General features: G+C 36.3%; 1 protein-coding gene across 5 annotated transcripts in view; it reads left to right on the top strand.

Annotated features, from left to right (window-relative positions):
• Window positions 1-21,669, top strand: part of LOC117338301 (AKT-interacting protein-like) — a 38,117-nt gene extending 16,448 nt beyond the window's left edge. For 2 of the 5 annotated variants that reach the window (XM_033899591.1, XM_033899590.1), the window contains exons 4-11: window positions 59-123; window positions 990-1,090; window positions 1,652-1,740; window positions 2,632-2,730; window positions 9,456-9,563; window positions 11,327-11,400; window positions 13,961-14,010; window positions 16,737-17,182. In XM_033899591.1, the coding sequence (XP_033755482.1) occupies window positions 59-123; window positions 990-1,090; window positions 1,652-1,740; window positions 2,632-2,730; window positions 9,456-9,563; window positions 11,327-11,400; window positions 13,961-14,010; window positions 16,737-16,862 (712 nt within the window). In that variant the 3' untranslated portion in view covers window positions 16,863-17,182. Of the gene's footprint in view, window positions 1-58; window positions 124-989; window positions 1,091-1,651; window positions 1,741-2,631; window positions 2,731-9,455; window positions 9,564-11,326; window positions 11,401-13,960; window positions 14,011-16,736 lie in introns of all 5 variants that reach the window. The other 3 variants (XM_033899589.1, XM_033899592.1, XM_033899593.1) reach the window with 3 other exon arrangements.
• The last annotated feature ends 896 nt before the right edge of the window (window positions 21,670-22,565 follow it).

The following is a 22,565-nucleotide window of genomic DNA, read 5'->3' as shown; positions in this document are numbered from 1 at the left end:
TAGGCTTTTTGGAAAAATCATTGATTCAAATGTATGAAGTCAAATTTTCTCCTTCCAGTAAGTTGCTGATGCAGCAGAAAACGCCAGGCTGTTATGTGATTCCCTCAGCAATGTCTTCCCTTGGTGAGTAATAAAGGACCATTGAGTTCTCTGGGTAAGTATAGCAGCCTCGCTGTACTTAACTGTGCAGGACCATAGAGGAGTTACTGTCAGAATTTCCGTGGGTGCTTTGGAACCATAGTCACATTACAGGATATATATGAATGTGATTCAGCTGGAACATAGCAGAAGTATTTTGTAAGCTTGGTTTGTATCATATGAATATGTAAAATTTAGATTTTGATTATTTAGATATTTGCTGTTACTTATATGCTACCGTGCCTTTGGAGTTTTATCACAATCTAAATTTTAGGCATCTGCCTAAGACAGATCTAGATTACTAAGACAACAGATGTATAGTTGTTGATATTTTTTCGGGGTATTTAATTCCGCTCTATTCTCCCTCATAAAATATAGTATGAAAATTAGTACCAAGCAAAAATTTATATACACACTGAAACATATACAATGTAGAAGTGTTGACTGTCTTATAGTTACAAGACATGTTTGGATGAAATTAAAAACCTGCGAAAAAAATTCTGATTTTGACAATCGTGAAGTATTAGCCATGTGACATTGAATAGCTACAGTGTACCCCCGGTATATAGTAATCAGGGGCTTTTTCTGGGAGATTTTTGGGGCTATTAATGGGCCCCATTCCCGATTGAAATTATTTCATATTTAAGCCGAATTCCTAAAATTTGCAGTTTACTCCTGAAAAATCTTTCCCAATTCACCAATTTTCTTACCAAAATGAGACAAAACAACCCTTTCCCAAACCAGTGAGAAAAAGCCCTGGTAATCTATACTGTGATTGGTATAGTAACATCTGCCAGAGGTGGGCTTATCTCTGAGCATGGTCTGATTTCACATCGTTGTTTTGTTAACAGTGTGGTACGGAGTACTGTTTATAAGACAAGGGCTGTACCAGGAGGGAGCCTTCAAGTTCACCGTTATTATTCCAGACAACTTCCCTAATGGGGACTGTCCTGTAAGTATATGATATTGGTGTTCGTTTATCGTCATGTTTTGATAGCATGTAGAAATTGGCTTTAGTGTTTGGTGGCTACCTACAGATTCCTTTCCCGGTGTTATGCTGTAGAATTCAGCTACCGTGCAGTTTAACATTAATTTTTTTTTTTATTTTCATTTTAACAGTTTAACAATAAAAAGTTTTTGAAAAGATTTTTTTTTTTTTGAAAAATGAACCTCAAAAACAAACCTGCGCACTATACACAAGTGCACACTATACTCGAATACTCAAATATTTACGGTTATATAAAATGGTGTTCAGCTATAAAAAGTTTTATTTAAACTGAAAAAAATGAATTGCTACCGTGCAGTTTAATATTAAATTTTTTTTCTCTTTTTTTTTTCTTTTGAAAAATGAACCTCAAAAACATACCTGCGCACTATACACGAGTGCGCACTATACTAGAATATTTACGGTAATATAAAATGGTGTTCAGCTATGAAATATTTTCTTTAAACTTAAAAAAACAGATTGATTGCCATAAATTTGTGACCATAACATGTAATATTGGTGTTTCAGAGTCTAGTCTTTGACCTACCGGTCTTTCATCCTCTAGTTGACCCCTTAACTGGACAACTAGATGTCAAGCGTGCATTCCAGAAATGGAGGTGGGTATATTTATAGCTGAAACAGGTGTGACATCACAATATGATTTATACCTGACACAGGTGTGACATCACAATATGGTTTATACCTGACACAGGTGTGACTGATGTGACATCACAATATGGTTTATACCTGACACAGGTGTGACTGATATGACATCACAATATGATTTATACCTGACACAGGTGTGACATCACAATATGGTTTATACCTGACACAGGTGTGACTGGTGTGACATCACAATATGATTTATACCTGACACAGGTGTGACATCACCAGGTGATTTATACTTGACACAGGTGTGACTGATGTGGCATCACAATATGATTTATACCTGACACAGGTGTGACATCACAAGGTGATTTATACCTGACACAGGTGTGACTGGTGTGACATCACAAGATGATTTATACCTGACACATGTGTGACTGGTGTGACATCACAAGATGATTTACACCTGACACAGATGTGACATCACAATATGATTTATACCTGACACAGGTGTGACTGATGACATCACAAGGTGATTTATACCTGACACAGTTGTGACTGGTGTGACTTGTATGACATCACAAGATGATTTATACCTGACACAAATGTGACTGGTGTGACTTCACAACATTATTCCTATCTGACCTAAGGTGTGACTGATGACATCACAAGACGATTTATACCTGACATAGATGTGACTGGTGTGACTTCACAACATTATTCCTATCTGACCTAGGTGTTTAATACAGGTGTGATATTCCTGTTTCGTCCATAATTCCTATTTATAATATAGATAACATTTGTTTGATTCTTTTTGTACTGCCAATAGTGGCGCCTACACTTGGCTACTCTGTAGCAATCTTATGGAAATTGATTTAAACATTTCAGTGTATTTTTTTCAGGAGGAACGTAAACCATATATGGCAGGTTCTGTTGTATGCTCGACGAGTCTTCTACAAAATTGACAGCAAGTCTCCACTCAACAAAGAGGCCGCTGAGCTGTAAGTCAACACCAAAGTCCTGTGACGGTATACGGGTCTCGTCAGACATGTAGCTGTGGGAATAAGTCTCGTCAGGCATGTAGCTGTGGGAATAAGTCGGGAATATTACAGTAAAGTCCTGTGACTATATACGGGACTCGTCAGACATTTAGCTGTGGGAATAAGTCTTGTCAGACATGTAGCTGTGGGAATAAGTCGGGGAATATTACAGTAAAGTCATGTGACTGTATACAGGTCTCGTCAGACATGTAGCTGTGGGAATAAGTCGGGAATATTACAGTAAAGTCCTGTGACGGTATACAGGTCTCGTCAGACATGTAGCTGTGGGAATAAGTCTTGTCAGACATGTAGCTGTGGGAATAAGTCAGGAATATTACAGTAAAGTCCTGTGACGGTATACAGGTCTCGTCAGACATGTAGCTGTGGGAATAAGTCTTGTCAGACATGTAGCTGTGGGAATAAGTCAGGAATATTACAGTAAAGTCCTGTGACGGTATACGGGTCTCATCAGACATGTAGCTGTGGGAATAAGTCGGGGAATATTACAGTAAAGTCCTGTGACTGTATACGGGTCTCGTCAGACATGTAGCTGTGGGAATAAGTCGGGAATATTACAGTAAAGTCCTGTGACGGTATACAGGTCTCGTCAGACATGTAGCTGTGGGAATAAGTCGGGGAATATTACAGTAAAGTCCTGTGACGGTATACGGGTCTCGTCAGACATGTAGCTGTGGGAATAAGTCAGGAATATTACAGTAAAGTCCTGTGACTGTATACGGGTCTCGTCAGACATGTAGCTGTGGGAATAAGTCGGGAATATTACAGTAAAGTCCTGTGACGGTATACAGGTCTCGTCAGACATGTAGCTGTGGGAATAAGTCGGGGAATATTACAGTAAAGTCCTGTGACGGTATACGGGTCTCGTCAGACATGTAGCTGTGGGAATAAGTCGGGGAATATTACAGTAAAGTCCTGTGACTGTATACGGGTCTCGTCAGACATGTAGCTGTGGGAATAAGTCGGGAATATTACAGTAAAGTCCTGTGACGGTATACAGGTCTCGTCAGACATGTAGCTGTGGGAATAAGTCGGGGAATATTACAGTAAAGTCCTGTGACGGTATACGGGTCTCGTCAGACATGTAGCTGTGGGAATAAGTCAGGAATATTACAGTAAAGTCCTGTGACTGTATACGGGTCTCGTCAGACATGTAGCTGTGGGAATAAGTCGGGGAATATTACAGTAACTCCTGTGACTGTATACAGGTCTCGTCAGACATGTAGCTGTGGGAATAAGTCGGGAATATTACAGTAAAGTCCTGTGACTGTATACGGGACTCGTCAGACATGTAGCTGTGGGAATAAGTCGGGGAATATTACAGTAAAGTCCTGTGACGGTATACAGGTCTCGTCAGACATGTAGCTGTGGGAATAAGTCGGGGAATATTACAGTAAAGTCCTGTGACGGTATACAGGTCTCGTCAGACATGTAGCTGTGGGAATAAGTCGGGGAATATTACAGTAAAGTCCTGTGACGGTATACAGGTCTCGTCAGACATGTAGCTGTGGGAATAAGTCGGGGAATATTACAGTAAAGTCCTGTGACTGTATACGGGTCTCGTCAGACATGTAGCTGTGGGAATAAGTCGGGAGTATTACAGTAAAGTCCTGTGACTGTATACGGGTCTCGTCAGACATGTAGCTGTGGGAATAAGTCGGGGAATATTACAGTAAAGTCCTGTGACTGTATACAGGTCTCGTCAGACATGTAGCTGTGGGAATAAGTCTTGTCAGACATGTAGCTGTGGGAATAAGTCGGGGAATATTACAGTAACGTCCTGTGACGGTATACAGGTCTCGTCAGACATGTAGCTGTGGGAATAAGTCGGGGAATATTACAGTAAAGTCCTGTGACGGTATACAGGTCTCGTCAGACATGTAGCTGTGGGAATAAGTCGGGGAATATTACAGTAACGTCCTGTGACGGTATACAGGTCTCTTCAGACATGTAGCTGTGGGAATAAGTCGGGGAATATTACAGTAAAGTCCTGTGACTGTATAAAGGTCTCCTCAGACATGTAGCTGTGGGAATAAGTCGGGGAATATTACAGTAAAGTCCTGTGACTGTATACAGGTCTCGTCAGACATGTAGCTGTGGGAATAAGTCGGGAATATTACAGTAAAGTCCTGTGACTGTATACAGGTCTCGTCAGATATGTAGCTGTGGGAATAAGTCAGGAATATTACAGTAAAGTCCTGTGACGGTATACAGGTCTCGTCAGACATGTAGCTGTGGGAATAAGTCGGGGAATATTACAGTAAAGTCCTGTGACTGTATACAGGTCTCGTCAGACATGTAGCTGTGGGAATAAGTCAGGAATATTACAGTAAAGTCCTGTGACTGTATACGGGTCTTGTCAGACATGTAGCTGTGGGAATAAGTCGGGAATATTACAGTAAAGTCCTGTGACTGTATAAAGGTCTCGTCAGACATGTAGCTGTGGGAATAAGTCGGGGAATATTACAGTAAAGTCCTGTGATGGTATACAGGTCTCGTCAGACATGTAGCTGTGGGAATAAGTCGGGGAATATTACAGTAAAGTCCTGTGACTGTATACGGGTCTCGTCAGACATGTAGCTGTGGGAATAAGTCGGGAATATTACAGTAAAGTCCTGTGACGGTATAAAGGTCTCGTCAGACATGTAGCTGTGGGAATAAGTCGGGGAATATTACAGTAAAGTCCTGTGACTGTATACGGGTCTCGTCAGACATGTAGCTGTGGGAATAAGTCGGGGAATATTACAGTAAAGTCCTGTGACGGTATAAAGGTCTCGTCAGACATGTAGCTGTGGGAATAAGTCGGGAATATTACAGTAAAGTCCTGTGACGGTATAAAGGTCTCGTCAGACATGTAGCTGTGGGAATAAGTCGGGGAATATTACAGTAAAGTCCTGTGACTGTATACGGGTCTCGTCAGACATGTAGCTGTGGGAATAAGTCGTGAATATTACAGTAAAGTCCTGTGACTGTATACAGGTCTCGTCAGACATGTAGCTGTGGGAATAAGTCGGGGAATATTACAGTAACGTCCTGTGACGGTATACGGGACTTGTCAGACATGTAGCTGTGGGAATAAGTCGGGGAATATTACAGTAAAGTCCTGTGACGGTATACAGGTCTCGTCAGACATGTAGCTGTGGGAATAAGTTGGGAATATTACAGTAAAGTCCTGTAATGGTATACAGGTCTCGTCAGACATGTAGCTGTGGGAATAAGTCGGGGAATATTACAGTAACGTCCTGTGATGGTATACGGGACTCGTCAGACATGTAGCTGTGGGAATAAGTCAGGAATATTACAGTAAAGTCCTGTGACTGTATACGGGACTCGTCAGACATGTAGCTGTGGGAATAAGTCGTGAATATTACTGTAAAGTCCTGTGACTGTATACGGGTCTCGTCAGACATGTAGCTGTGGGAATAAGTCGGGAATATTACAGTAAAGTCCTGTGACGGTATACAGGTCTCGTCAGACATGTAGCTGTGGGAATAAGTCAGGAATATTACAGTAAAGTCCTGTGACGGTATACAGGTCTCGTCAGACATGTAGCTGTGGGAATAAGTTGGGAATATTACAGTAAAGTCCTGTAACGGTATACAGGTCTCGTCAGACATGTAGCTGTGGGAATAAGTCGGGGAATATTACAGTAACGTCCTGTGATGGTATACGGGACTCGTCAGACATGTAGCTGTGGGAATAAGTCGGGAATATTACAGTAAAGTCCTGTGACGGTATACGGGTCTCGTCAGACATGTAGCTGTGGGAATAAGTCTCGTCAGACATGTAGCTGTGGGAATAAGTCGGGGAATATTACAGTAAAGTCCTGTGACGGTATACGGGTCTCGTCAGACATGTAGCTGTGGGAATAAGTCGGGGAATATTACAGTAAAGTCCTGTGACGGTATACGGGTCTCGTCAGACATGTAGCTGTGGGAATAAGTCGGGAATATTACAGTAAAGTCCTGTGACGGTATACGGGTCTCGTCAGACATGTAGCTGTGGGAATAAGTCGGGAATATTACAGTAAAGTCCTGTGACAGGTCAGCTGATTAATGTACATGTACTTGCATGTCAACTGCCTCGCCATTCATTATCAAATATGAGGAATTGTACGAGTTTCAGTTGAGATACTAACTTCTACTACTGCTGTCATGATGTGCTACTACATGTATACTCATACTAGTATATTGCATTGTGTAATGAAATACTGATGTACTGTGATATACATAAAGTCATTGTTATTGTGATATGTGTTTTCTTTGACATGACAGAAATATCAGTTAAGTGTTACATCGCAGCCTGGTTTGATTGCATAATCTGAGTTAATTTGACTTTCACTTTAAAAATTGTCTGTTTAAAATCTATCCCGTAATTCCTTATGTCGGTTTGAGATGCAGTCACTGAAAAAATTATCCAAAGTTACAAAGTTGTATAAAAATTGCCCCCCCCCCCCCCCCCCCCCTCCCAAAAAAAAGAAACAATTTGAGCACTGAATTTTCTGTTCTCATGCAGTTAGTGTATTTGCTATCTATTAGAAAGGAAAGGAATTGAAGATAGTTATAAATATAGACAAGATTTTCCGCCTGCAACATTCCAATATTTAGCTCACCTGCCCAAAGGGCAAGTGAGCTTATGCCATGGTGCGGCGTCCGTCGTCCGTCCGGCGTCCGTCCGGCGTCAACTTTTTCATTTAAACAACTTCTTCTCAATAACCAAGAGGCCCAGGGACTAGATATTGGGCCTGTAGCATGCTGGTATGAAGGGCTACCAAGTTTGTTCAAATGAATGACCTTGACCTTCATTCAAGGTCACATGGGTCAAATAGGCTATAATCTTCAAACAACTTCTTCTCAATAACCAAGAGGCCCAGGGACTAGATATTGGGCCTGTAGCATGCTGGGATGAAGGGCTACCAAGTTTGTTCAAATGAATGACCTTGACCATCATTCAAGGTCACATGGGTCAAATAGGCTATAATCTTCAAACGACTTCTTCTCAATAACCAAGACGCCCAGGGACTTGATATTGGGCCTGTAGCATGCTGGGGTGAAGGGCTACCAAAGTTGTTAAAATAAATGACCTTGACCTTCATTCAAGGTCACATGGGTCAAATAGGCTATAATCTTCAAACGACTTCTTCTCAATAACCAAGAGGCCCAGGGACTTGATATTGGGCCTGTAGCATGCTGGGGTGAAAGGCTACCAAGTTTGTTCAAATGAATGACCTTGACCTTCATTCAAGGTCACATGGGTCAAATAGGCTATAATCTTCAAACAACTTCTTCTCAATAACCAAGAGGCCCAGGGACTAGATATTGGGCCTGTAGCATGCTGGGGTGAAAGGCTACCAAGTTTGTTCAAATGAATGACCTTGACCATCATTCAAGGTCACATGGGTCAAATAGGCTATAATCTTCAAACGACTTCTTCTCAATAACCAAGAGGCCCAGGGACTTGGTATTGGGCTTGTAGCATGCTGGGATGAAGGGCTACCAAGTTTGTTCAAATAAATGACCTTGACTATCATTCAAGGTCACATAGGTCAAATAGGCTATAATCTTCAAACGACTTCTTCTCAATAACCAAGAGGCCCAGGGACTTGATATTGGGCCTGTAGCATACTGGGGTGAAAGGCTACCAAGTTTGTTCAAATGAATGACCTTGACCTTCATTCAAGGTCACATGGGTCAAATAGGCTATTATCTTCAAACAACTTCTTCTCAATAACCAAGACGCCCAGGGACTTGATATTGGGCCTGTAGCATACTGGGGTGAAGGGCTACCAAGTTTGTTAAAATAAATGATGTTGACCTACATTCAAGGTCACATGGGTCAAATAGGCTATAATCTTCAAACGACTTCTTCTCAATAACCAAGAGGCCCAGGGACTTGATATTGGGCCTGTAGCATGCTGGGGTGAAGGGCTACCAAGTTTGTTCAAATAGATGACCTTGACCTTCATTCAAGGTCACATGGGTCAAATAGGCTATAATATTCAAACAACTTCTTCTCAATAACCAAGAGGCCCAGGGACTTGATATTGGGCCTGTCTGTAGCATGCTTAGAGTCAAGAGTCGCCAAGAACCGATCTTAGGCCAATAGTATGCTGGAATGAAGGACTAGAAAATATATTGACATGAATTAACCTGGCTTACTCTGATATTTAAATAAAGTTGTTATCAGCATAGTATCTGTAGAAATGACCTCAATCAACTGCAATTTTGTGTAGAGGCAGGTGAGCGATACAGGCCCATTGGGCCTCTTGTTTTTTTTAGTATACACAAAACACTTTATTCCCCAGACCTGTATATGTTGAAAGGCTGCCAAGGTTGGGGTTAGGAGGTCAGCCCTTATAATATAAATCATGTCCCCACACATGAGGGCAAATAAACAACACATGCTTTAAAGGGAAAAAAACTCAATTCAATTTAAAAAAAAAAAAATTGTTGCATAAAAATATTATAAGCTTTTCTGAAAATGTAGGTAAGTAAAACATACACTTTTTTAATCTGTCATTTGTTGTAAATTTACTTAAATGATATCTTGATATGTTATAACTATATCACTAACAGTGCTAGATCTCAGTTGCCTTTGTTTTGTACCTGTAATAATTTAATCACTACTTTTTCATGTTCCGATTTAATTTCTTATTGTGATAATTTCAGATATGAATCAGATCTGGAGTCTTTCAAAATACAAGTTGCTGAGTCGGTGCAGAAAAGTAAGGAGCGACTGCAGGATCCAGTGAAGTCCGACGATCCTCATTGCCTTAGGTAGGTGATATACAACAACCACGTCCTTCGTCCATCCATCTGTCCGTCCATCCGTCAATCCGGCGATACAGACAAGATCGACTTATGGGGTGAAGTGTTTTGTCTGAGAGCTTGTGGGGTGCAAGGCACAAGTTTTAATTTGATATGGACATCACATTTTATTTCCGTTCATTCCGTCCATCCGGCCGTCCGTCATCGTTATTTCTAATTAGGAGTACTGAAATGATATTTCTCCCAACTTAATATGTAGGTTCCTAGTTGTGCTCATTTGGTTTTTGAATATATGATCAGGAAAACAAAATGGTGGTCATAGATGGCCATCTTGGATTTTGACCTTGAAAGTTTGTTATTGTTTGAGAAGTACTGGAAGAATATTTTTCAAACATTCATATAAAGATTTCCCTTGGTCCTTAGTTGTGCGCTGTCAGTTTTGCCAGTTGAAGAAGCTTTTTATAGCTATTTCTTCATAAGTGCTAGAAGGATATTTCTCAAACTTGTTGAGTAGGTTGTGCAGACAGACAGCCATCTTGAATTTTAATGTTCGGATTGGTGAGCTTATGTCATAGCACAGTGTCTGTCTTCGGCCATTATTTCCTTTAAATCCCTACAAGTGTAGAGTGTGGCACTCAGCTGCCACAGGAGGTGGGGCATGGGCCTAGGCAATTTAAGAGGAAATTGAGATAAATTCTTGAAATTCCTACTTGTCCTGAACAACTGAATAGATTTTGATGAAATTTAGTCTGGAGCATTATTGGTTAGGGGAGATCAAATGTTATATTAAGGAAGGGTGTGGCTCCCCTGAGGTCAGAGGTGCAGGGTCCAATAGGGAACATATAGCAATTTGCTTCCTGTGTCCAAATTTTGTCTAGATCTGTACTGTAGCATCCCTGCGTGATGTCAAGATAGTTCTGTATAAATGGCTGACGTTACCTCCCTTTGGTCTTAAGGATGGGTCCAGTAGGGAAATGAAATAAATTATCTGAAATTCTGTTTGGATAAAGGCATTTTTATTTAAATATGTACATGTTCAGGAGCATTCTTTGCCGAATGTAACTAAATATATTGTACACTGTATATTATCTAACCCCATGGATGCAGAGGGGCGATGCCCAATAGAGGAAGTCAAAATTCATGGTAAGTAAGGTTGAGTGCTTTCCTATTTTGGGACCAGAAAGCTTATAAAATGTTACTTAAGTAAAGCATTAATTTCCTTACACGTTGCTAAGAGGTGGCTTCAAATATACTTCAATGATAGTATGTTGTCATGATCATAAGAATATCCCGGTGAGCAATACAGGTCATCTGGGCCACTTGTTTGGTGTATTTTGGGATTACGAATGTCAGATTTTGAGAAATTGATTGAAGAACTTTAATCTATCTCCATCTGACAAGTTCTGTGATATATCAGATGTTTTCTTATCACTTCACGAAAAGAGTTTTTTCTGTGTGTACAATGTAAAAATGTTATATTGAGGCAAATATTTGAGAACCTCAATAGAAGGTGAAGACCATTCAGTGGTTGGGAGAAAAGATCATTCTGGGTCCTATTGTATTATTTCTGATCAATTAACTATTGTCTTGGCTTCTAAATGATTATGAAATTGTCAGAAACAATTCACAGACAATTCCTAGGAAGAGAATATCCAGTTTTGATCAAGTACTCTTCGATTAGATAGACATTTTTAATGCAGAACTGGAAAAAATTGAATACGTATTTGTATGCGATGTTTAACATGTTTGTCTGTGAATATGCTGATTTGAAGGTTTAGCCCATGGGATCCCTCTGTTCATGAGGAAACACGACAACAAATGCTGAAGATGAAGGTAATAGGGTCAGGTAAATGCTTGGTGTGGTGTAGGCATAACACCTTTTTTACAAACATCTTATTGACCATGTAAGTTAACATTTTGCATGTTGAAATTTTGTTTGGTATCCAGCTGCCTGCAAGTCACTGAAAGTTTCAGAGCTATGAATTTCAAAATCTTGATGTTGTTTGAAATATCTGTCAAGTGAATTCCCTGTGTGCATGAAACTTTTAATTTCATTTAAAAAGAAGAAGATTTTTCAGAATTTTAATATGTGACTGGATATCAGATGAAGATTGTCACTTCAAAGGTTATTTCACCTCATCTCAGCATAGCTGTTTAATACATTTAACTAATATTTGTGTATACCGTATTTATTTGCAAATAAGTCCTTGTACACAAAAAGCCCCCTTCATTTTTGCAGTATAATCAGTTTTAAAATTATGATGGGGTAAAAGTTGTTCACAAAGAAGCCCTCCAAAAACTTCTAAAAGAAAATGAAATTTTACACTAGAGGAGAGGGCTGTTTTGAAGATGAATATGGTACAAGTGAAATGACTTGCATAGAAAATTACAGGTGAAAATATGAATGTGATTTAGGTGTAATAATCTTTGAAGTGGTTGTGATATTGGGTTCGATTTAATGTATGTGCATGCATTGACATCCAAAATCAACATTTATATTTTAAAACTTAATAGAAAAAAAAAGAAGATATATATATATATAGCGGAGATATTGACATGTACATACATGCAGCAAACCCATTGTTGTATTTATATCATTGTCTCATGTAATAACTTGATTTTGTCTTTTACAAAACTTAATTGTCTGTAGTGTCGTGTACATGTAGTGTTGGTGAAAGAAACTATCATTTGGTGGTAGTCTATGGATCAGGGTAGACAGCCACTGTTAGAGAAGGTGCATGCAACTATACTTACTGTTTACAAGGTTCTTAAGCGTTGATGTCATTTTTTTTCAGTTTCATTGGGGTATGAAAAAAAATTGTTTGCAAGCTGTATGAATCCGTGCAGCGGATTCTTACAAAAGTTTGTAAACAAAATATTTTTTGTACCCCTATGAAACTAAAAAAAAATTGACATCAATGCTTATATTTGATTTTTGAAATTGGTTCTTAAAATCAAAACATGTTTTATGTACAATTTAACTGATTTTATATGGGATTCTTTTTCATAAATCAATATGCAACGTCAATGGCCGCATTTTTTAGGCCATTTTCGGATTTTGAGGTATGAAAAAAAAAATCTTAACCAATCAGAAAGCCACATTCTGCATACAAACAATAGAAAATTAATTATATCCTAATGAAATGGTAAATCTAGCTAAGCTACAATTTTTACATTCCTGACATTCCATTTTTACATTCCTGACCTTCCACTGGTGGCTGTTGAATTCCTTTCATACTTTTGTATATTTTATGATCCCTGTTGATGGTCAAGTTACTTTAGAAATCCTTAAACCAATCAGTATAATCAATCAGAAACTTTATTTAACTGATTTTGATCAAATATTAACAGATTTTGACCAAGCAATTCAAGACACCAATTGTTCCTTTATCATGTCAGTGTTTAAGGGGACAGACTGACCGGCTTTCCAGTCATGATCAAGTTTTTTTTGGGTAGGCCTAGATTGTCCCACCATCCTATCAAGTGTTTTAATGAACAAACTGTCACCAACCAACCGGTGATTTAGAAAGGATTAAAATTGTCTACTTAAAAGTATCTCTATAATACTGTCAAATTATGAAGTCTCCTTTATTTGATGACACAGACAAAAAGTTTTTCGATACAATTATATAATCCGACACTTCAATATTCTGTCATCATGTCATATTCCAATACTAAGATGTCTTATCAATTCTAATATAAGTTACCATTAAAAACTTACTCCTCTAATCACTGTTTCTACCTGTAACAGGTGTAGGTAACACAGGTACACTAATATACCTACTTTCCATATACATTTTTTTTTGTATATATTTTTTCATACTTAAATGTCTATCTTCAACAATCCTCATAGTGTTTCATATTTATTCCTAAACTTGAAAGCGTTGCAGAATTTTCAACTTGTATGGATGCAGCTAAGATGAAAATCTTACAATTTTGTTTTAATAGTTCATTCTGTTAAGTTATAAATTTATTTGTAATATGGCTGGAGTGTTTCCTTAATTTTCATTGGTCAATTTCCTGTTTTCCTCACATGGACCAATCAGTGAGTAGACCTGTTCGTGCTAAAAATACCCTAAACCTTCAGTCAGTTCAAACAAAATTTGATAAATATTGTTGAAACTGTTCAAATGATTCAAAATTATGCTTAAGAAAATAAGCGTGTGTTCGGAATATCCGAGTCGATATTGACAAAATGTTGGCAAAGTGTAAAATTATCTACATGTTAACCCGATTTAGTGCAGTGCTAGTGTATATCATTGTAAGCCCTATACCTGCCCAGAATTTGTATCTGTGGTAAAATAGTGTAGCTACATGTATTAGCTCATAACATCACCTTGGTAGCGTCTATTTCACTGATTAATTAGTCTATAAATAGATTATCAATATGGTTTGTTGAATTGTAGATGTAATAATTGAAGACAAAAAATCTTCTATAGATGCTGTTGACTTACAAGTAGGTAACCGATCGTTTCGCACGACTTCATCTGACCCTTGTCGCACTGGTCCGGTCATACTTTTGAATGCCTCGCCCTGCACAGCATGACGTCTCTGCGGGTTCCTCAGTTCTTATGTTGAACATTGTATCTCAGTCCTTTTTGTCTTCTTTTTTGTTTTTCCAAATCGGTGCATCTTGAAAAATTGAATATCTTTTCATTTTCTGTAATATTGACATAGTTAAGCAACTGCAACTAATTCAGTTAAGAAATTTGACAATGGCAGCTTATCTAAGCATTTGATATCTTTAAACTGTCGTCCGTGTTGCTTCTCGTTAAAGAAACACTTAACTTCCCGAGCTTGCTCATTCCATCGTCCATGTCGATTCTCGATTATAGGAAAACTTACCTTCCCAAGCTTACAAACACAGTGTCATCCATATTGATTTTCGATTATAGAAAAATTTAACTTTCAAAGCTGACACATACGGCCATCTATGTTGGTTTTCGGTTATAGAAAAACTTGACTTCCCAAGCTTACACAAACAGCCATCCATGTTGATTCTCGGTTATAGAAAAACTTAACTTCCCAAGTTTACACACACAGTGTCATCCATGTTGATTCTCAATTATAGAAAAATTTAACTTTCAAAGCTGACACATACGGCCATCTATGTTGATTTTTGGTTATAGAAAAACTTAACTTCCCAAGCTTACAAACACAGTGTCATCCATATTGATTTTCGATTATAGAAAAATTTAACTTTCAAAGCTGACACATACAGCCATCTATGTTGATTTTCGGTTATAGAAAAACTTGACTTCCCAAGCTTACACAAACAGCCATCCATGTTGATTCTCGATTATAGAAAAACTTAACTTCCCAAGCTTAAATACACAGTGTCATCCATGTTCACAATTATACAGAAAACATTCCTTCCTTCACAAGCACCGACTGCCAGACCTTCATAATGTTTGAAGACGTCACTGAATGTTTCTCCATAGATTTAAACCTATAATATATGCATTGACATCGTGAAATGTCTTAATTGTGATTTTATTTCAACATTTATGAAGAATATGTCGTAGAAATACAATAAACAATAGACTTTATTTAGTGAAATGTTGGTATCACATTGGTGGAGTCGTACGTCTCTGTAGGTGTATAATAAGTTGTTTCCCTCTATCTCAAACTAATGTTGTGACATCATAGCTAGTTAGTTACCAGGTTGGGGAAAACCATCAATTTGCATATAATACACAAATTTGTCTATTATATGCCAATTGAAGTATATTTTTGTTACGAAAAATAACCAAAATCATTCTAAACCTACCTTTTTGAAAATGTTCAGCCAATTTGCATTTATTTAGTCATGAAACATCATACAAAAGCAAAAATAGAAATTATTTTCACTTTGGAAAGTACCAAAAATTGATACAATACTTCCAGTTGCGCATCATCAAGTTTCTAAGTAGACAACGCTTTCAGTAAACATCTTTTAGTAAAATATTATTTACCTTGTTGTAAATTAATGTGTCTTTAAATAATATATTGCAAAATTCAATGTTTTAGCGATTTAAGCGATTTAAGCTATTTTAAGTGATAAATCTATACCCAACTGGCGTATGATATGTGAGTTTGCGTATTATACACAAGTTGGCAGTTTTCCCAACCTGGTTATAGCGGATAGATGTTATAAGATATATAATCTATACAGATATTAGACATACATACAATAACAATTCTAAAACCTGTATTATTGATAACTGATCGCATGTGATGCTCAGTAACTACATTGACTGTCAGTTGTGATATCTATTAACGATTCTTATGTTCTAACTAATTAATTTAAACAAATTTTATTTACTTTCTTGGTACACGTTTATTGGATTGAACTATGGGAAAAGCCTATATATAGATTATCTCTAATAGTTGCTAAAGTAATGGATTACAGAATTTTTTATTTTATTTAATTTTAAGATTTTTGATCAATTTTGAAATGAAAATGATAAAACACTAATTTTTAAGGGAGATAACTCATTTCTTAAATTTTCATAACTGGAATTTATACATTCACACTTTCATATCAGACACAAATAACATTTTTACAGTAATTGTCATTTTATTTATAACATTTCATATAAGCTAACATGCAGACACTGACTAGTCAATTCCAAATCTTTCTAATTCTGCAATTTAAAAACACATTTAGCACAATGGAGGACTCGAATGTGGGGCTCCAAACTTTTAGGAAATATAGCAACTGGTGCACAGAAACTGTTACAGTCAATTAAAGAAAACTCACACTGTCTATCCCACCCATCACCACCCCCATACACCAGCCTAACACACATCCTTGTAATTATATAAGTCTTCAAATTAAATCTGAATGCTTTCTGTAATATAAATTTCTGTTTTAACAAAATATGAATGAACTAAAAGACTTAAAGGTTTAAGGACTGGAATTGACAGCATGTCTAAACATTCCACACTAACATTTTTAACATATTTCATTAAATTTACAAATAATTTTTTAAATTTACCTAAGAAATTTTTAAAATATGAAAAATTCTTTAAATAAATTTTATTTTTCTCTCCCTTGTGACACTAGACTTAAACTTATTATAAAATATATTTCCGAAAGAATATGGAATGCAGAACTTTTAGAAGCTGCTTACTAATTTGTAGTTTAGTTTCATTTTCTCACATACTAATAAACTTTCTTTTCCCTGTGTTTTATAATAGGAAAACGAAAGTGATAACACACCCAGAAACGGAGCCCCTCCACCCGGTCTCTCCAGTAAAGGTCTCTCGTGGATGAAGCCAGGAAGTGTGCAGATATTCTCACGTGATGATCCAGCATTGGCATAGCGAGACTTCTCTCGCTGGGACGAGTGTATATAGGGGTCAGATAGTAAGATGAACAATATCTGATACTGTCAATCAAACTGCGATTCTCCTGGACGGGAAAAGTTTACGTAAAAACATTGAGGTTTAGGCTGTGATTGAATAAGAAACGTTTATATTTTGTCTTTTCAATGAATCTTGCCCACATGATGGTGATTGTGAAAGAAAAACACTTATGATACTCTGAGCTTGGATGGACGAGCATTATAATATGCTAGTCTGCTCTGGACAACAAGGAGATGCCGGAGGCAGAGATCTAATTATACTAAGGAAGAGGATCCGGAGTGCATATAGGAAACTTCTGTCTATAATTTCTTGTATTTTTTTTTTTTTTTCATTTCAAGGCTTTTTCTGGGGGCTTTTAAAGCCAAACTCCCAAAATTTGCTGTTTACTCCTGAAATTTGTCCTTATCAATTCACCAATTCTTTTCCCAAAATGAGACAAAAAGGCCCCGTCCCAAACCAGTGGAAAAAATCCATGCATTTACAAACTATCGCTTTGATGCAAAATTTTACAATGCTTTATGGAATTTGAAGCTGTTTAAATGTTTATATGCAAGGCATTTTAATTTCTGTACATCTTTGGTATTTCCTGTTCCAATGCAAACCTGAAAACTGTGAAAATGAATTCACAGCAAAAAAAAAAATGATAGTTGATGGAGTGAGACCTTTGCAGGGAATTAAATGTACAAGGTTTGTGAAATATAATTTTACAATTTTACTGGTACTAGATTGATTTGTGACACCTGCCAATAACACAGTATACATCTATTGGCAGTTCAGTCTTTAAGTCCACCTTGTATCCATCTTAAGTATCGGCTGGCGAATCTTTGTTTTTCTATTTATTTGGGGTCATCTGAGATGCAGCCTTTAATATTGTGATCACATTTACATTACAAACATTGTCCACCATTAATAGTTTACATTTTCTTTAAAAAAAAAAAAGAAAAAAAAGTTGATCCGATTTTAATGAAATTTCGATGGTACACATGTATTGACCCTAGCTGACTGGCCTTAAGGGTCAGATGTCCAGACGGGGACAAAATGGGGCAAAAGGATTGAAATCTTGAAACATTTTCTTGTTCATACCCCCAGAGTTGTGAATTTCATTACCTCAGTGCTTCACATTCGCTGCTGAGGATGAGATGAAGTTTATAATAGTTTAAAATGATATTCTTATACATTAAGATGATAACATATCTATATAATCTGATTATTTTCAATTTAGACTTGACCGAAATTATTATCCTGAGATGTCATATTGATGATGTGAAAGATTTTACCAGTCCCACCCCATGGGGCTGAAAGGTGGAGCCCAAAAGGTCAAATTGGTATAAATTTCAGCAAGTCATCTTTTTCAGGGTATGTAACGCTGGAGCTAATTTTTGCGATATTTTGTTAATTTTTGATTGGAAGCAATTCAAACTTGACTTTAATTTTAATAAACCATATAAGCTAGCAGTTTGGTACTATGAAAATGATGAGTTTGGCTGACCCCTGGGGACTCAAGGTTTTGGCCAAATCAGGTCAAATGGGGTTTAAGACGTATTGGCAACGAAAACTTTATGATGTTGGAAGGGTCTTCTGGTGTATCTTCAAATTTGCAAACTTCTCTCTTTTTTTTTTCTTCAATATTTTTGTGAAAAAAAAATATTTATCAATTAATTTGAAAAAAATATGTCTTTCAGCAAATTTAGTGCTAAGTAAAATGTTCTTGAGCTAAGAGAGCCTGAACATCTTTAGGTTTTCACATACAAGAATTTAGTACTTTATTTATTTTTTTTAATTTGCACATGAAAAATAAATCAGTTCATCTATGGAGCATTTTCCGCCATTAAGAACAGAGTTTATCAGCTACATCATACATATGTACATCGTCAGATGCCCAACGGTTGATTTCACTACTGTACGCTACACTTATCATTGTGTTAAGTGTAGCGTAGCCTAGTGTAATTAACCGTGTGGGTATCCAGCGATGTACATATGTATGTGCTGTTGTATTATTTCTCCTACCAAAAACATACAATATTATGCAATTATTTTTGGTAGTTGTGACTATTTTCTGGCAGAATGAACATATTTTCCGGAGAATTCTCGTGTTTACAAGATAGATATACATTTCACTTATACCTGGAATACTGGTGACAGCGGAGTAAATATACATGTATGTCTGGATATATAATTATAATATATATGTATAATTATCATCAGTTAACGAATTGTACTTACCATATAGCTGTTACTGTGTATATGCGTTTCTACATTAACAGTCAGTGTATATGTGTGAAGATTTTGAAAAAGTGCTGTATTTTTTCACTACGGTAAAAAATTATTTGTCTCATCATATACCTTGCCCATCCCATCAACATGTCTTACATAAGAGAACTGTTTAAATATGCAAATTACATTAGAGGAACTATTTATGCAAATTACATCAGAGGAATTATTTGAATATGCAAATTGCATATTAAGATGAACTGTATGCTTGATAATATAAGAATTACCACTGAGTTTCATTTTAATAATGAAAACTGAAAAAATGTAAGCAACTACAGTTGGTTTGATTCAAATTTGTGTCAATTCATTTTTTTTTTATTAATCTAACAAATTCCTGTAAACATACAGACAACACAATCAGAGAACAATTTATGTTATCCTTAACTGCTTGTAATTTCAGTTGTTTTGCGCTTATTCAAATGAATTAGAGTCAAATTTGTGAAATGTCATTTACATATTATTTACATTAAAATAAGCCAGATCCTCTTTTGTAATTTTCATTTATTCATATCGTACCTACTTAATTCTACATGTTCTGTGGCAATGAGTATGACTAATATTCCTCTACCATATCAGATTGTGTCAACTCAGCAAGTTTATTGTATTTATCATTTTTTCAATTTTGTGACTAGGATTCCTATGTTTGATATGGTGTTTTTAAGATAAGGAGCATGTTTTGTGTGTGTGGTCATTTCCTGTATGCGTGATATCAAGTTTAATTTCATAAACAGTGCTGAGAACATTTGTAGTACCGGTATATGTGGTGAAGGAGTGACCTGTGTTTTTGTTGTGTTATAGAAACATTGAAATTCACAAAACATATTCTATCAAATTGTATTAAGAAATACACATAATTATGTGACAAGGCAATATGAAAAGTCTTATGGGTGTCTTAACTAATCAAGAAAAAATGTATAATCAAAATGATTTTATGTCCAAAACTCTTTAATAAGTTACATAAAGAGGATTCCTGTTAATGTCATGATGTTTATTGTCACATTCCTGTTAATAGGTTAGGCAGACTTTCTTCTGGTCCAAACACAAACCTTTTGACAGATATACCACTCGGATGCCTGTCATTCAAATATGTCTTGGGTCACAGGAAAATCTGTCAAATGTCTCACTTAACACTCTCTCCATAATACACATACTTTACATGTTTATAGTTGCCTGTCGTACAATTAAAAGTTACCTATACTGGTGTAAATTTCTGGAAACAATGGTAATTGTTTTCCAATGTGTTTCCACTGACCAAACTTTTATGTTGGTCCAAAGTAATTATATATAGTATTATACCTCAGCATACTTCTCTCCCTGCTTTCTTGAATTGGCTTCACTTCCAATAAAGTCACTGCCAAATAAGGTGTTAAGACAGCTACTGTAGAGCTATTTTTAGGCGAGTATTTTCCTGGTCAAATTGGACACTTAGACTGGCCAAGAAAACAACCAAATGACACATTACATACGATATACTTAGTGTGGTACCAGACATTCACAGACAAATAACATGCTATCATACTTACTCAGGTGAGACCTACCACCTGTGCCAGGATTTCCATTGTAAATCTAACACAATTGTTATTGGTATGTTATAAATGCAATTTCTATGTATGTGTACCATTTTTTTTTTTTTTTTTTGTCGTTTTGGTGTTGTTTACATTTGCATGTTTGTGTTGTGTTGAGGAGAACTTGATGTCTTGGGATTGGCAGGGTTCTGTGAAACAGGACCTATAATTGTCTAAACTGTTGCCAGAATTTTGCCGGTTTTTGAGGGCAACCTTTTGGTTTTCTTCTTCTTATTGTGATAATGATACACTAAAAGCTGTTAAATTAAGTCTGGTTACACAGGTTTTAAGGTAGGAACAGTCTTCATGTTGCTGAATTGAATTTGTCAGTATATTGATGAATTGAATTTGTCAGTATTTTTGATTAATTGAATTTGTCAGTATATTGATGAATTGAATTTGTCAGTATATTGATGAATTGAATTTTTTTGAGTATTATTGATAAATTGAATTTGTCAGTATTATTGATGAATTGAATTTGTCAGTTTTATTGATGAATTGAATTTGTCAGTATATTGATGAATTGAATTTGCCAGTGTTATTGATGAATTGAATTTGTCAGAATTATTGATGAATTAAATTTGTCAGTATTACTGATGAATTGAATTTGTCAGTTTTATTAATGAATTGAATTTGTCAGTATTATTGCAGAATTGAATTTGTCAGGATCATTGCTGATGATAGAAAATTGAATGCAAACTCATGTACTATTTTAGCTTTTATTTATATGTCAATTTAAATGGATTGTGACTATTGAATATTTAATTATAAAGTATACTGGCCATACCAGTGGTTGTTGGGATTCCAATAATATGTAATACATGTACATCTATATATGACAAAATATGTTTAAAAGCATGTATGTAACACACGGATAAAAATGTCAGGAAGATACTTTGAATGTGATTAAAAAAATTCTTCCAAGTTCAGCTAACTGTTATTTTATTATTTCTTGAAGTATAACAGATTTGGTATTTATACAATGGGTTTTATGTCCACTATAAGTCTATTATGGCCTTGCAGCCCTTCAGCTGACGAGCTATACAACAGATTTTTATTCACTCTGTAGACATAAAATGTCTTTTGTGTTTTTGTGAGTTTTTTTTTCAATATATATGGAAAAAAACGTTTTTTTTTACATAAATGTTCTTTTTTTTTTTTTATCTTTTTTAAAGAACACATGGATATAAATCTGTTAATAATATAAAAAAATGTTTTCATGTCTTGATTGTAGTGATTATTTGTAAAAGTATTCATGGTATCAACAAGGGAGATAACTACGTGCAATATGTCATTTAATTTAAGAAGGGAGATAACCCCGGCACTCTTGTGACTATGAGGTTTTGCCCTGAACCAAAAACACAGAATCTGCTATATTACAGCTAATGTATGCCTACTCCTTTTGTACATGTAGGCAGTGGAAGAAAAAAAAAACAGAAAAGAAAATTGATCCTGACCTAGGCTTATTTTGTAATCAAGTGATTTCAGTTGCATATTAAATGAGTTTTGATATCATAGAAGAGAGCTTATGAAACGGACGCTTTTGAGTTTCTTCGCTCCTGCCATTTCATGGGGGGGGGTAATTTATGTCTCTACCCTGGTTCTTATATTGAGGACGCCACTTTGTCCTGATCCGACTAAACCCGTAGGTAAGACGCTGACGCTTTTGGAACACCAAATCACAGTACTTTTTCAATGGTCTGTGTGTAAATCTGTTTTGCTCTTGTATAATTGTATTAAAGGGTGTCCATGCAATGTTTTTTTTTTTTTTTTTTTTTAGTTGGAGGTTGGATGTCGCTATTTTCTCGTTACCTAAAATAGTTTT

The sequence above is a fragment of the Pecten maximus genome, chromosome 11, assembly GCF_902652985.1.
Source record: "Pecten maximus chromosome 11, xPecMax1.1, whole genome shotgun sequence".
NCBI lineage: Eukaryota > Metazoa > Mollusca > Bivalvia > Pectinida > Pectinidae > Pecten > Pecten maximus.
This window is presented reverse-complemented; position numbering and strand designations above follow the sequence as displayed.